The sequence below is a fragment of the Oreochromis niloticus genome, linkage group LG8 (assembly GCF_001858045.2).
Source record: "Oreochromis niloticus isolate F11D_XX linkage group LG8, O_niloticus_UMD_NMBU, whole genome shotgun sequence".
NCBI classification, from domain to species: domain Eukaryota; kingdom Metazoa; phylum Chordata; class Actinopteri; order Cichliformes; family Cichlidae; genus Oreochromis; species Oreochromis niloticus.
The window spans coordinates 21,973,125-21,989,284 of record NC_031973.2 but is presented as its reverse complement, the minus strand read 5'-3'; the positions used below and the strand labels follow the sequence as shown (position 1 = coordinate 21,989,284).

Here is a 16,160-nt window from a genome sequence, read left to right as displayed (position 1 = left end):
AACATGTCCAAACCAGAACAATGCAGCCCCGTCACAAATGTTCCTCAAACTGGAGCATCTTATGTTCCAATCCAGCCGTACGCGTTTCTTAACACTATAACCAAAAGATATTGACCAGTGGAACAAGGTGATCGAGCAGCTGGGGACGCCATCTCAGGAGTTCCTGATGAAGCTCAACCAGTCCGTGAGGACCTATGTGGAGAACCGGCCACGGTACGCTGGCTACAGCTTCGAGAAGCTTTTCCCTGATGTCCTGTTTCCTGCAAACTCTGAGCACAATAAACTGAAAGGTAGGGGTGTCTTGTAAATTCTTACTCAAGCATAAAAAGGTAATAAGTGTTGAAACAGTTTTGGTGGATGTTTGTGAGAAGGAACAATGAGGCAGTCATTAGTTATACCACAATGTGTTTCGGTTTTACTGCTTGAAATCACCGTTGTAAAGCTGTGGCGTTCTTTTGTAATGTAGAATTTATCATCTGTGACTTTTTAGAGGTGTTTTTTTGTTTTGTTTTGTTTTGTTTTTGCATTTGGAAGTGTAACAGATGAGTCCGTGGGTAGTCAATGAGTTCATATTCAAGGATGTGTAAAATGAACTTCTCCTCCACATGTGCTTTGGGTTTGCAACCTACCAAATATCTGCTGACAGCAAAGCCAAAGCAACAGATCACTGCTCGACGGCAGTCTTTGCTTAACCACTTATTATAGAAGCCGGCAGCACCAAAGTTCTCTGTAAATGGAGAGAAGGTGACAGGAACACTCGCAGTGAGTGCCACAGAGTTGTTGTAAGATGTCGCAAAAACAAAGTAGTTCTTTTTCAGTCCTCGTTACTTCACAGAGGTAGGAACATGTGATGACAGTGTGTTCCCCCCTCAAGTTCTCTGCTTTAACAACAGCAATTTGAATGTGCACTAGCTGTGATGATTCACTCTGTCAGGCTTCATACAGAATGTGAAACAATGTGTGATAATCAGGGCGGATGTCCTTGACAGACTCAAATGGTGACAAAAGTGGATACATGTTCTCTGTTGAAAAGGCAAAAACTAGGTGAGTTTCCCATCTTGGATAGCATCGGGGAGCAGGGTTTTGAAAGTTGGCTTTATTTGTTCTAAAGGCTTTGTGCAGTTTTTTTTTTCTAGTTTAAGGTCTGTGTGAGTCGGTGTTAAAACCCTAAAATAGACATCACCGGTACAAACCTCTGAGTGAGCACATAAGCTCTAACCACTTTAGAGTTTATGGGTAAAGACCTTTTGCTTGGGAGGGGGAGCCAATTGCAAGAAAGCTTAATTCTCTCAGTCATACAGGCCTAGAGATTGGTTGATGACCCCCTATCAACCTCTGGTAGCTAAGGTACAATATGTATTCCCTGGGTAAACATGGTCACAAAGAGAATGCTGCACCAAAAACCTCCTTGTGAATTCTTTGGTTGCTAGTAGATTGGCCTTGTTGCCTGTGGTTTGCATGGAAGATGCCCACACTCGCCAGCCAATCAACAAGCAGTCGTGAAACTTGAACAAATGTGGCGCCAACTGAAAGCCGAGAATTTTAGCCTTGAAAGTAAAAGTTGTCTTACTGCTGAAATCAACCAACGATACAACTTTTACTCTGAAGCTGAACGTGCTCTGTTTCTGATTTGCGCCTCACTCTTCAGTTTTGCTGCTGCTTAGCAATTAGTTGGTGAGTGTTTGCAAACAAGTTGGCAACAACAAGCAAACTCCTCTAACCCCTCACCATTACTAGTTTACAAATCCTCTGTGTGACTAGTCTGTATGTGAGTGAGGCCTTAACTTAAAAAGGGGTGGGCAGTGTGATTCAGATAGAGGTCACAGAATAAGATGAATGGGGATTAATCTCAACTGTGAACCTCAACCAGTTGTGGCAGATGGCTGCCCCTCCATGAGCCTGGTTCTGCTGGCTGCTCACTCACAGGGGGATGTCTGATTGTTGGGGTTTTATCACTACTATTGAAGGGACTTTACCTCACAATATAAAGAATATTGAAGGGACTGTTGTTGTGATTTGACGCTGTATTAGACAAAAGCAAATTGAGTAAAATGTGCAAAGGTACTCTAGTAGGGTCTGAAAATATACATTTGGAGCTGAATAGAAGCAGAATAGAACCCCTTTATGGAAAAACAGGACTTTATAAGTGGCACCACAGAAAAGTTTTTATGAATTTTTTTTCCTTCCTGGTGGATACTCATTTGTTTACATATCAAAGCGGTTGCTGCCTACATTGTTTCCTGCACCAACATCCCATCTTAACAGGAAATGCATCTCATCAACCAAGCTGCACACTCCTGCATATTTTTTATGTTCAATGATTTCCTTTCAGCGAGCCAAGCCCGTGACCTCCTATCAAAGATGCTGGTAATAGATGCATCAAAGCGGATCTCAGTGGATGAGGCTCTCCAGCACCCCTATATCAACGTGTGGTACGACCCAACTGAGGTGGAGGCAGTAAGTACTTGACTTCAGTGTATTTTCAGTGCCTCCCTGTTCCAGTGATAATCACATGGAAGTGATTATAACTGCTAATACCATCCATGTTCATTGATTTTGGCAATCACACCTGAGCTCTGCCCATTTCAGACCTCTTAAAAAATCCTTAATGTGCAACATCAAAGCTGCTCTAAGTGTAATATAATTTGCTTCAGGCCGGAATATATCCCTCATATTGAATACCTGATGGGAAAATTCGATTTAAGGGTCTTTGAAGTTTAGCAGGAATGCAGCAGTGTAGCTTTTCTCTGTAGAACATTGAAACATTTCCTGTAAAATAAGTGAAAAGGTAAAGTTTAACACCTTTCAAATGCCATTTTAAGCTCCCTTTTCTGTCTCAAGACCACAAACTTGTAAAGCTGTGTCTTTGTGCTTCAGTCTCTAAAATTGAGATGGTGACAAATGTGAAGCCTCTCCTTGAAAACGCAGTGACTCAGCCAGTGCAGATTGATTTTTGACTGCGTTTTGGCAGATTGGGAAATGAGGCGAATTGTTGCTTTTTCCTCCTCTCCCCTGTCTCCTGTGGATTCCTCAGAGCTGACGGTGCATCCTTGAAAAGTGCAGATTTATACACAGATTGCGCTCTGCCATTACACAACTGCATCAAATCATATGAGCTCTTCTGAAGGCCGTCTATAACTCATGAGTTTGTTTGTTTGTGGTTTTTCTGGAGTTGTTCATCCTCCCAGGTTTTTACCCTTTAGCCATAGAAGGCTGATGGGTCAGATGGGTTTGAATCTCAGTGACCTTGACCTCATGATCAGAGATGAAGTTTTATGAAAACCTTGTGAATACAAGAAGAAGGTGATGTAGTAATACCATAGGTGTGTCTAATAGGAGGCTGAGGGGTACCGCTTGTAGTCGCCAGTACTTTTCAACTCAGGATTCACTGAGTTTGAGACATCCTGATACACCTGCTGTAGTGTTTAGATTGAATGACTTCTGTAAATTTGACCTCTGGTGTGGTAACGCTCATAAATCAGAGGTTACTAGTGTCGGCGTTTGTGTCTCTTAAAGAGGCAGCATCAGTATCTTCTCTTTGCTCTGTTAAAGAGTTAGAAAAGGGAGAAGACAACCTGGCCAACTGTTTAAGCTATGGTCTGAGTCTATAATTTGTGCGGATGTGATATGAGTAAAGTGACCATTTGGTAAAAAGACACATTCTGTTTTTCTCTCCAGCCACCACCGGTGATCACAGACAAGCAGCTGGATGAGCGGGAGCACACAGTGGAGGAATGGAAAGGTAGGAAGGATCCTCTCCTCTCCTGTCATAAGTATTTAGCCGTTTACAGGGTGATGCATAAGGTTGGTCTAGCTTTGTGCTTCGCAGCCTGTGGGACATTTAATCTTTGTTCTAGAAGGGAGTCGCATGTTTTCGTCTGCACAGTCTGTCAGAAACCATAAATGCTCCAGTGTCAGATCCGTAGTCCTCATTTTCTGCTGAAAATAACTCCGTGTCCAAAGCAGCATATTTCCCCCACTGCTCCCCTCGGCCAGAACATCAGACGTTTACTGGCTTGGGAGAGAGAGAGAGAGAGAAACGGGAAAGGCTAATTTTCATTGGTGTATAAATGCAGATTAATATTTTGTTTTCGTAGTCTATGTCTGCAAAATGAACTTAAGCTTTTAAATCACATTAGTGCAGGACTTTCGTTCATTCTTCATGGTTACTGTACAATCTCCATCATCTGTTTTTAGTCACAAATACTAAGGTGTGCAAACCTGCATCACCTTCCTGCTTGGTCTTTATTACTCTGTTCCTTTAATGTGAAAATGGTAAATATAAAGCCTTGTGGATTCATTCACAAAAATACAGATTCCTGGCTGATGATTGGAAGCCTCGTGGGCACAAAATGAAGCGTATGCTGAGGTGCTAAATACTAGAGTTGTTTTATACTGGTGAGGAAAAACCCACAGGCTACCGTGTAAAATGTATCTAATGCATACAGGTTCAGTTCTCTCTAGCTAATTTATCCTTCATGACAAACATTTGATTTTAGTGGTGTTAAGCCTTAAGGATGAATGGGTGGACACAGTGTCAGTGCTCCATTAGCTAGCACGACTCTTACATTTAAATATAGTCACGTCTGTTTTTATGAAACAAAACAAACTGAAAAACAAGCAAAATAAGTTTAAAGTTGAACCAATGTTTCCTTAAACTAAAATGCATATTTTATGATTCAAATGCCTTAAAAACTAAAGTGGGTAGCTGTTTTTCTTGTGTCCAGTCACATGATGAGATTAAGCAAAACAGTGACCTCATCACTTTTGGTCACAGGTGTCAAACCCCAGGCCTCGAGGGCCGGTGTCCCTGCAGGTTTTAGATGTGTCCTTGATCCAACACAGCTGATTTAAATGGCTAAATTACCTCCTCAGCATGTCTTGAAGTTCTCCAGAGGCCTGGTAATGAACTAATCATTTGATTCAGGTGTGCTGACCCAGGGGGAGATCTAAAACCTGCAGGACACCGGCCCTCGAGGCCTGGAGTTCAACACCCTGCTTTAGGTTCAGGTTTTTGAAAATACTTGAGATTTTTTTTTAATATTAAAAGAGGCATTTTCTCCATGTTAGTGTTCCTTTGAATATCTTTAAGCTCCTCCATCCTAGCAGAGCAGTGATAACAACAGGAGGTTCACACCTGAAAGTGTAAATGTGACACACAGATGGCTTGAAGACACACTGTCCCATTTCTGTCTCCTTAGAGTGAAATGTTCCCGTGTAAACTGGGCTTCATTTATTACCATTTTTTTTATCTGAAGCTTTTTGCCAAAAGAAGAAAAACATTTGTGCATGACCTCATCTAAAAACCCTTTTTTTTTTCCTTCAGTTTTTAAACTGATCTGAATAAATGTGTTCATTGTGTTTGTTACAGAGTTGATATATAAAGAAGTCCTAGACTGGGAAGAAAGGACAAAGAATGGCGTCATCAGGGGACAGCCGGCGTCCATAGGTTGGTGGACTTGTTATGTGAGAGAAGGAATGCGTTTGTAATGGAAGAGGTGAATATGTTTGCATTGCACAAGACGTCTGCGCACGATCACAGCTGCTGCACTATATTGCAAGTGATAGTTAATGTAGCTGAGACAAAGATGCTTTCCTTCAGATAACATTTGCAGCGCTTTGATTTCATTTCAGTAATCGCTCTAATGGGAGCAGATGCGAGCAGCGTTGGTCCTGACGTGACCCGCGCTCACATTTTTGTTCATTTATTTATTATTTCGGTGAATCTTCAAAGTCGTGCAGATAAACCGGATACTTTCAGGCATTTATACGGCGTGTGGTTCAGAGTGAATCCACTCTTTGGTTTGCCAAATGTAAAAACCAGCCTTCACGTTCTTGTCTTTATTAGATCAGCTGCTAAAGCACAATGCTGTTCAGTGACTGACCACAGGCCCATCCCTGCTTCTCATAGCACAGGTGCAGCAGTGAGCAGCAGCCCCCAGCAGCACCACCAGCACCATCCCTCCACTTCTTCCTCCACCTCCGCCAACGATGTCTCCTCAATGTCCACCGACCCAACCCTGACCGACACCGACAGCAGCCTGGAGACAGTCGGCCCCGCCGCCGCCGCTGCTGCTGCTGCTACGGCCTCCGGCCCCATGGGCTGCTGCAGATGACTATCGCCTACACCTGGTTCTGGGCTGGGCCACACCACCTGGTCACATCCAAGACCACCAGCCCGACATCGGCCCCCCGACCCACCCGCTGTGTTTGCCTCCCCTCCGTGCTCGTCTTCAGTAGTGTAGCTTTAACTAGCTAGCTGTTTGAAACATTTCTGAAAGGACAGATCTTTTTCTTTTTTAATGAAAGCTGTAGTCTTTTTTAAAAAAAAAACATAATTAGGATTTCTTTTCATTTGAGTCCTAGCTGTAATTTATTGTGGCATTTCTTAATTTTTTCAGAAACCTGAGATGATCAGAGAATTTTTATCATTTCACTATATTCCGGTTTGTATGAGCCAACAGTGAAAATTTAAAGAAATATCTGTAAAATGTTTCAATGTGATTTTTTTTTCCCACTTGTTAAGCTACTGCTTTTACAATTTGCCATATACATGTAGATTGAGTTTGTACAGATTTTATTGTAGATGTAGTTTTATTCTTCGATACAAGTTTGCAGTGAGCCATTGAAAACCTAATTTAATTGACAAACTTTGTCTTAGTTCTCCCCCCGTTTCTATTCTCTCTCCCATAATGTGGATATTAGATCATATGTATATCCTTTTATTTGAACTCTTTTGAATCACTACTACATTCATTGTAAATTTTAACTTTAACGAAAGCTTTATAATCAACATATTTTTCCCATCATTTAAAAAATGCTGACATTTTCTCCCCATGTGATTGATTTTTGTTTTTTTGTTTTTTTTTACCTTCTACTCTTACTACAGGATTGGTAATGGCACAGTTAGGTCCTGGAGGATATCCTCTCAATGACTGTCTTCTGTATTATTTTTAAGTGCTTTTAAAGTACCTCTTATCTGCAGCCGGCTGTGCAACACGTTGGACGTGGATATGCGGAATAGTTTCAGTATCAATTCGGGACTTCAGAATGTTCTTCATCGTGCTTCGGGAGGTTTTTGTAAGACGTAGAGTAGTTTCAAGTTGGCGATGGCGTAAGTGGAATGTGTTTCGGTCAAGTAGGGCGACGTGATATTCGAGAACGCATGCGAACGTGTTGATATTTGGCATCTCGGAGCGACAGCGGTTAGGTGTAAAAGGTGTGTGCCTCCTTACTCCCAGATCCCCTTATAGTTATGCGTTTTTGTTTTCAATTTTCGTAAAAATCAGCGAACACTTTGCGAACTAGACTTGCCTGCAACTATGGATCAAACTAACTATATCTATATATAAACTAGCAGCACAAAAACCAGAGTCAAAAGAAACAAATTTTTTCTTACTGTATGCAATAATAGCGTCCTGTTTTGAGTGTATATGATTTTTGTGTTGAAAGGAAAAGTGCCTGTTTGTCATTCATTCCTGAGTGCGTGTAGGAGGGAGCGTTTTATCCGTCAGCTTCTGGATAACAACAGTAGTTTCCATGTCAGAGCGGTGACGTGCGAGGGGAGGTCGTAGTTCTCACGAGCGTGTTGTGTATATTTTTCTACTTGTTTTGGTTTTGGACTGTTGAGCAAGAGACTGCGGTGTCTTGCAGGAGAGGGTGGTGGTGACGTATGCATTGAGGTGCTTATGCATTTGTTGGAGTCATTTCAGAAGAAGAGGCAGTTTTACCAAGGTCTTTCATCAAAGTAAAAAGAAGTGTTTCTTTGCAGTGACAGCAACCAACATATAGAATAATGACAATTTTTATACATGTAATTTTCTTTAAGTAGTTCATTTAATTTGTTGACTGATGGACAGAAAGAGGAAGTGCTGGATCAAGCTATATGAGCAAACTCTGCAACTGAATTCATGTTAGTATTTTAAAAAGCTTTAGATAAAGTTTAATATTGGAACGGCAGATTGACACTATAGTAGAAAAAAGGCAGAGCCATGCAGCCACAGCCATAGCGCACATAACACTTGTGGTATTAACTGAAAGAAATGTCCTTGCCATGTTGAATGAGCTAGCCATATTAGCTTATTTCCTGCGGCAAATCTGCCTGCCTACAAATGTTTGCATAATATGTGATGCGCTCTCACGTGGTTCGTGGATGCTGACAGCAGAGGAGCAAATGCTACAGTGCTAGGATTGTCAAATTGTGAAAGACAACACCGTCTGCATCCTGTTGTTTTGGTGGTGACGTTATCTTTAGACTGTAGCATACGCTGTAACTCCACTCAGGCAACTTGTCTGCCAGATATTTAACCATTTATTAACGGCATGATTTCTCAAATATTAAAATTATCTGTAGTAAGATTAATGTAAACGCCTAATATTGCACCAGTTTGTGATGGCTAATGCTCGCTAATAGAGTCCCAAGCTAACCATATTACATAAGCCAACTAGCTGTCCAAAAGCCTATCTGATCCAAACTTATCAGATCAACAGACAAACATAAAACAGATTTTTATTCAGTACAGATTTTCCCAAAGGGTGGCATGTTTTCTTTCCTGAGCTAGCATGTAATTTATTAGCGAAACAACTGTATGTTTGGGTTGTTTTTTTTTAATACACATGTTATGTTACTAGCTTTGCTGGTGTCATTTAGCTACACAGCCAATAGTATTTCATATATCAGTAGACAAACATGGCTATCACTTAGCTGCACAGTTGTTAATATTTTACATTACAAAGCAAAAGCTGGCTCTATCAGTGAGCTACAGGACAGTTAGCATCCAAAATGGCAGCCTGGTGTTAGCTTAATATCTGGTGTGTCAAGAGGCAAATGTTAGCTTTAACACTGAGCTACACTGTACAAAAGTATAAAAGATGGACGCAGTCTCTGTGATGACATCTACCTAAAAACAGGAAAGTGTTTACTGAGGTCAGAGCAGAGTGCTGTTTCTCCGAGCTTTATTTTTAATAGCCGACTCGTGGCTATTAAAAAGATTGCAAGTTTAAGGACAAAGTACAGCATTAGCAGCTGTGGCTCTTCACCCATACAGCACAAAGAATCAACCTGCAGTCATTTAGTTTCTAGCTAAATGTTGTAAACTAAAAATTGCTTTTTTAGATGACACAGTTAATGGAGAGAAGCAGTAGTATGCATCAAATTGTCATATTAGCTGAAAAGAAAGATGACGTTCTGTAAAGTGCTCTTAATTTTCTTAGCCCATCAGTAGGAACCAATAATTGGAGTATTCTTCTTCTTAGGTTGTTGTTGTTTTTGTCATTATTACATCTCTCAACCACTTTCATTCTGATTCAAGTCAGCTTTGATGAACTACCTCACGCTGAATTTCTGCCCGTTCTTGCATATAGTCGCCTGCAGAATTAGCTATCGAAGACATGTGAATAACAGATTCCATTATTTATTTATTTGAAAGTGTACTATTTGTCGGTTTCAACAGACTTCTAGTTTTGTACATTATGTATACTTCACCTAGAAGTAAGAGAATTGTTATATGTATATTTTTTTTTGTTGTTGTTTTCTTTTTGTTTTTGAACTAAATGTGCAATACCTTCAGCAAACTGTGCGAGTAGTATGTGATGGGCCTAGCCTTTGTTAGCTGTCTCCTGAAGGTAAAGAAAATGTTTGGTACTGTCAATCCATGTTTTGATTTACTTTTGATTTTTTTTTTTTGATTTTTTTTTTTTTAATGAATAAGATCAGTTTTTATTTCTGTGACTTGTTTATAGTCAAAATGTTACGTATTTGGTCTTTACCCGTCAAAAAACAAAGAAACAAACAAAATCTTTCACCTGGAGTTTGATGCAGAGACCGAAAGTTCTTTGACTCACATATGGGTGACAGATTTTTGATTTGGGGACATGGTTAGAATAATATTGTTAAGAAACACACACAAAAAATGAGTCAATACCTACGAGAATTCATTATATGTATGGTGCTGGTTTGTAATGTTTGCTAGTGAATCCAGCCATGCAAGTAGTTTTAAGATTTCCTGGATCTGCGACACCCAAAAAAACGCAACCCACAAAGAAGTGCACTACTAGAATACATGCATTGGGATCTGATGATGCCACCTCTTAAAAACTCAAAAATGAAAAAAAAAATGAAAAAAATAAAATATACTGCAAATAAAACAAATACACGTTGATTCATTCATTGTATGTCTATGTCTGTGAATAAAGACAGATGCAGTTCTTAAGGGTACTCGCTTTAAATCCCTGCATTTAAATCCTCCCAGAAGTATCTAAAACTATCAACAGAATATGTATATTCAGTGTAATCTTTATTTAACTGTAAAAGTCATTAAAGACACATTTCGCCTGGAAAAGGGTGATACGGAAAGTGGTCTTGGGCTAAAAAAAAAAAATACAAACATTTCAACATACCACCTGGTAAAATACTGCCCCCTGGTGGTGCAAGGTTTATTTAAGATTTGCAGGGGGTAATTACATAAAGTATCTTTTAGGACCAGCAAACTGTGAAGCAGCATAATAACAGTAACGACAATAATAATAAAAAATTATTCATGTAGTTGTCCTTAAACATCACCGCACATGTCAAACATTCATGAAACCCTGTCAATTAAAATGTAGCTTCTGTTGAGACAATCAGTTTGGGTCAGTTATGATATAAGCATCAGCTAAGGACAAGTATTGATGTGTATGTGTGTGTGTGTTTTCGTTATTTGTGATATTTTGCAGGTACAGTTAAGAGTAACAAGTGATGACCAATGTAAATGCACTGATGGCCAAATTCAGATTTAGTTTTACTGTATACTTACTAGGATGAGACTCATGACTATAGCTTGGTCATCAACCACTCATGGCTTGTTTGATTTTTTTAATGGCCTGAGTGATGTTATTGGGAAGGAACTGCCATAGACCAAATGACCTGAAACAAGGATGTGAACAGTCAGTTGTGGAAACAGAACAAAAAAAGTCAACTATCAGTGACTAGTATTTTTTGCAGTTGCCATCTTCTTTTGTTTTTTGTTTATTTATTGTGAACCAAAGTGACCGTATTTGAATAAGAAGCTAGGCATCGACAAAGAGCTGGGTCTGAATGAGAACCTAAAAACACCATGCACGTCTACATCCTGGCATCTTATCTATTCCAAAGTAGCTGAATCTTAAGACTTATCTTCCTGGACCGTTTTACTCTGAATGGGATCATCAGCCATCATAAATCCACTAAAAAACTTGGTAAAAAGTGAAAACTCTACTTTTTGTAACCGTGCAGTTGTTTTATGTTGCCAGTCTGAAAGAATGGCAGTTAGCATCACTAGGTCCACTTCTTTAATATCTCTGTGAGATCAAAATATGCTTACTGTGTTGTGCTTATTCTATCATTCAAAGTTTAAGTATTACAGGATTGTGAGGTGTGCCAGTATTGGATTGATTATTAGCCAGTATCTGCTATTTGGGCTAAAACTTTAGACCAGCAGTCCCCAATCCCCGGGCCGCGAGAGTTGAAGCTCGGGTGTGAAATTTATGGTTTTCAGGGTTTTTATCGTTATTTTTTAAATCATTTTTATCATTAACTCAGTTTCGCTGGGTCTTTTCCTGTGTGTTATGAATAAATCCTCTTTTTTTTGGTACCGTTACTGGTTTTATTTTGTTGTATTTGTCCGCGACACCTTAAAGGCCGGTCCGTGAAAATATCGTCGGACATAAACCACCCCGTGGTGGGGACCGCTGCTTTAGACTGTATATAACATTGGAGGCCAGTGTCAGGATTTGACCACACCCATTTTGATTCTGCGGCCAAAAGTGGCCATATTTGAACAGAAGGTGGAGTGCTAAGTTATCACCTGTAACGCTAACATTCTTGGTCAAAAAAAAAGAAAGATACCCTCAGGAGCTGACAGGGGACTGCCAAAAACAGCAGTTCCTCTAGGGGCCACTTGAGACTGACCCCATAATCAAGTTAATCCTCTTACTATATTAACACAACCAACTTTATAGCATTAAAAAGTATTTTTTACATCCCGGTACGAAACCAAAGTTGGTACTTGAAGTAGTCCAAACCAATTTTACAATTTTACCACCAGATTTACTGAGAAACATTTACTAACGGCTACAATATGTAGATGTTTATCTCATTGAGGTTTTCCGATCACAAACTCCAGTAGGTCAGGTTCATCACCGTCCCGTGTGTGATCCTTGTCACTTTTATTTCCATACATGGCCATTTGTTACAATAGTGGAAATCCATAATAAATAAGCACCATAGATGATCAGCAGAGCAATAACAAACATTTAACCTTGGTCATGAGACATACATAAGAGAAAAATAAAAGGCTGTTGGAATCAGCGAGTTAGACCATCGTGTTCTGCGTGTACATGTGCAAATGAAGTCAATATAACAACACTGTCTTTTAGCTCTTTAAAAAATGGTCACATTGCCCAACCAAAAGCACGCTTTCACATATAACTGTACTGCCTAAGGGGCCCTTCGGGGATTGACTACTACTAGTTACACCTCTCGATGTTCTGATTAACGGTAAGATGCTGAAGATTCTCACAAAACTCAGTAGTACTCACTCATCTTGGGAGCAGACATTTGAGTGTTACAGTGAGTTTGATACTTTCTCTATTGTTAACAATTTTCTATCGGGCTGGCTTGATCAACAACACATTACATTCACTATAAAGATACATTCTTAATGCAAAACTTCCATTCAATTCACAATTCACTTTCACAAGAATTGGCACCTTCGAGGGACTCATCAGCATCAGCAGTTTGTTCCATATGTCTTTTAAAAAAGCCATGTATTATGGAGAAGTATATGCACCACATCTGTGGACAAGCAAGCAACACTACATTTTTCCTAGTTCAAAACGCTTCCCTGAAGGCACAACCAGGAAACTCCATTGTTTCTTTGAGGGCAGTGTTCAGCTTCATGTGCCAAAATCAACGTGGCTTCCAGGCAGGCCATTCTGATCTCTCGTGAGCGAACAGCTGAGGCGGTCTAGCTTTGGTATTTTACTGTGTACTGTAAATGGCCTTCATGTACTGAGGCACATATCCCGTGTGCTAAGCTGAAAAGAATTGTCCCTGTTATATTATCTGTACATTAAAGGTATGTTGACATCAGTGAGGATCAGAGCGAACCAAAGATCGAGGCTTCGCCATCAAATGAGTTTGGGAACCATGTCGATGGTGACGAGAGGCACTGGAAGGGCCTGAGGACAAAGAAGAGCTATGGCAGAAGTCCCATCTGTTAATGCGTTTGCTTTTTTTTCCCCCTCTGAAAAGAAACTGTTTGGAAAGAGTAGTTTTCTTAAACCTGGCTTTGTGTTGCAATATACAAATTGAACCTGCTAAAGCTACCACTGTAGTTAAGGAGTCATTTTACCCAAATAGTACATAATACTCGTAATTAGAAGTTATAAGCTACTCAAAAACTTTCATTTGCCCAGATTTGAAGCTATACAGTACATGAATGGGATTTTGGCCAGCACCCACCTAGTATAATTTCAGTGTCTGGTGTTTAAAAGATTAAAATGATATTTAAAAAGGGTCAATTTGTAAAAGTTACATTTCTTTTTTAGAAACTAACATTTTCAAATTCTGAAACAGAAAAGCGTTTGCTAGCTTCCTCTACAGCCTAAACTGACCCTGCAGTATAAGACACTGTTTGACATTTTGGGAAGTTTATTTGCTTTCTTGCCAAGTTTTAGCTAAAAAGTCCAATACCATTATGCATATTAAAGCTAGACATAGCTACCTCTGGTTAGCATGAAAACCACAACCTAATATTTTCTTAATATTTTAGTTTTTTAAGTGCCCAGAAAATGAAATTATATATGCTAATCAATTAGCTTTGCAAGTGTCAGTGAAGTTTTTATATATAAGCAGTACTAAGCTACCATTTTAACCTGTGTTACGCTAGGCTAATTGGTGAGCTACCTTTATCAAATGAGCCATTTCTAGCAATTTCTGACCAAAAAATCTATGTATGGGGCCAAAATGCTTTTTGAGGTGTATGATGAAGGAAACACCGCTTGTTACGTGTAAAATGACTTATTACTAACAGGTGTAAATTAAAGTCTTTTACCATACTATGCATAATAGCTTTTGTCTATTAATGATTCTTTGTTGGTTTTAAATTTTTATTACTAAAATGACATTTTTATTGTAGTTAACTGTAACTGATCTAATAAAAACTAATTACTTTCCCTTTTTTAAAATCATCAACAAAGCAGAATAACTGTGAAGTGTAAGAAAATATCTTTAAGATATTAGCTATCTATCTCTTAGCTACCTATTAGCATGTTCACGCCTACTTTGAAACAATCACCATGAAGCTGTGTTCATAATTCCAGTAGGCTTTTGCATTTTATAATCAATAGCCTAATAGCTTAAAAAAAATTCTTTAAAAAAATGTCTCTTTACCAGTGGTTCCAGAGCCTTGTGTTTGTGCCCCTAAGCTAGGCTAAATGGCTACTAGCTTTAGCACCTTCTTTGACATACAGGCATGAAATTGGTTTCATACTTCTCATCTAACTCTCTGCAAGACAGCAAATAACTGTATTTCCCAAAATGTGAAGCTATTGCTTTAAGATCCCATACAGATAAACAGCAGTCCACTGTCTTAAGTTGCACACTTTTAACACAAAATCCATTCAGTTATTGTCCTTTTAAAGTAGTGGTTAAAGAAGTCAGTGCTCTCCACTTCATAAAATGTTACATTATGTTCCACCATTCATATCCAGGCACCTGAACTCCCTTTGTAAGACAGACCTCCGCAGTAATCACAGAAGTGCCATCTTTTAAAATGAGTTTGAAGCATGCGTAACAAAATCAGGACCACTTGCTGTTTAGTAGAGATGATCCTCAGAAGGAAAACAGTCAAAGTTTACTTCCTTCAGAATTTTCTGTGTCATCTCTACGCTTCTATTGAGCTTTTCCTGAATGTGCACAAGTAGGTTTTCTTTATTTTCTATTTTCAGTCTTATTTTGAGTTAGGACCCATACCACAAAATGCCCCTCCCACCCCGAGACAGATGAGAGGCCGTGTATCAAAGGTCACTAGTCCTTGCACCGAGGGCCAGATCGCCCAGCGTGGCAAAAAAATCCTCCATTTCCTTTTCCAAGAGGCGGTTGCGATTCTCCGCATCCTCCCGTGCCCGCTCAGAGTTTCTGAGTTTTATCTCCAGCATGCGCTGCTTCTTCCTCTCCTGCTCCATCTCCTGTTCCAAACGCTCCATCTGGGCACACAGAGCAGCACTAGACTCTTCCAATCTGTGTGGAAGCACAATACACACAGAAAAGGTCACAGACATTTGCCTTTTTTCTGTTTGGCTGAACCACCCAGTAAAGCACATTTCAAACAACTTCCTACCTTTCCAACTTTTTGTCTGACCCGTGTGCCCAGATTAATACTAATGTGATATTCTTGCCATTGGAGGAAATAAAACAAATCTGCCCTGCAAGAACCACTGTTAGCCATCTCTCTCTCTACATATATATATATATGTCTTACTTACATAATACACATAATCTCTATCAGTTTTCTGCAAACATTTCCAACACTATCTGGAGCTGAGCTACCAAAACTGGCACACAGGTACAGCTTAGACCCCTGAAGGTTCTTATCTATAGCAGATAATAACATCATCACGTTGCCTAGCCAACACCTACCAAGGGCTATAATGACCCATTTGCAGCATTTATGCTCTAATGCCTTATAAGAGCATTGTATAACTTTAATTTTGCAACGATAAAGTCTCCTTTATATCCAGCTTTAATTATATATATTATGATGTCATCATGTTGCCATGCAACCACCTAACAACAGACTAAAATTATAGACCAAACAATGATGCATGGGCACAGGTATATAAATATGCTGCTTCCAGCCCAATGATTTACAGCTTTAACATTTTGTTTGTTGCTTAAAGCACCTCTGTGTATGTCTTAAAAAACATGCCATTTATTTCCATGACAGGCTTTAGTTGCAAAAAGGGAAAGGTTTTTGAAAATACCAGTTCATTTTCAGTGTTACAGGTAACAACATTTTAAGTGTTAACACACTTAAATTGGTGTGTTACAAACTGAGCATATGTGTATTTTAACCAGGCTATTTGATTTTAGTATAAAAAATTGGTTATTGGAATTTTGGGAACTTTTTCCATCTCAGGAT

At 39.4% G+C, this 16,160-nt stretch overlaps 2 protein-coding genes across 10 annotated transcripts in view; one reads left to right on the top strand and one right to left on the bottom strand.

Moving 5' to 3' along the window:
* mapk8b (mitogen-activated protein kinase 8b) overlaps positions 1–8,773 on the top strand; it is a 29,651-nt gene extending 20,878 nt beyond the window's left edge. For 3 of the 5 annotated variants that reach the window (XM_025909604.1, XM_003438546.5, XM_019362799.2), the window contains 5 exons: positions 108–290; positions 2,333–2,457; positions 3,679–3,742; positions 5,372–5,449; positions 5,917–8,773. In XM_025909604.1, coding sequence (XP_025765389.1) covers positions 108–290; positions 2,333–2,457; positions 3,679–3,742; positions 5,372–5,449; positions 5,917–6,116 — 650 coding nt within the window. In that variant the 3' untranslated portion in view covers positions 6,117–8,773. Of the gene's footprint in view, positions 1–107; positions 291–2,332; positions 2,458–3,678; positions 3,743–5,371; positions 5,450–5,848 lie in introns of all 5 variants that reach the window. The other 2 variants (XM_025909606.1, XM_025909605.1) reach the window with 2 other exon arrangements.
* A 914-nt stretch (positions 8,774–9,687) lies between these two features.
* The window catches only part of arhgap22b (Rho GTPase activating protein 22b), a 36,454-nt gene continuing 29,981 nt past the window's right edge, over positions 9,688–16,160 (bottom strand). For all 5 annotated transcript variants that reach the window (XM_003438547.5, XM_025909602.1, XM_025909603.1 and 2 more), the window contains one exon: positions 9,688–15,259. In XM_003438547.5, the coding sequence (XP_003438595.2) occupies positions 15,037–15,259 (223 nt within the window). In that variant the 3' untranslated portion in view covers positions 9,688–15,036. The remainder of the gene's footprint in view (positions 15,260–16,160) is intronic.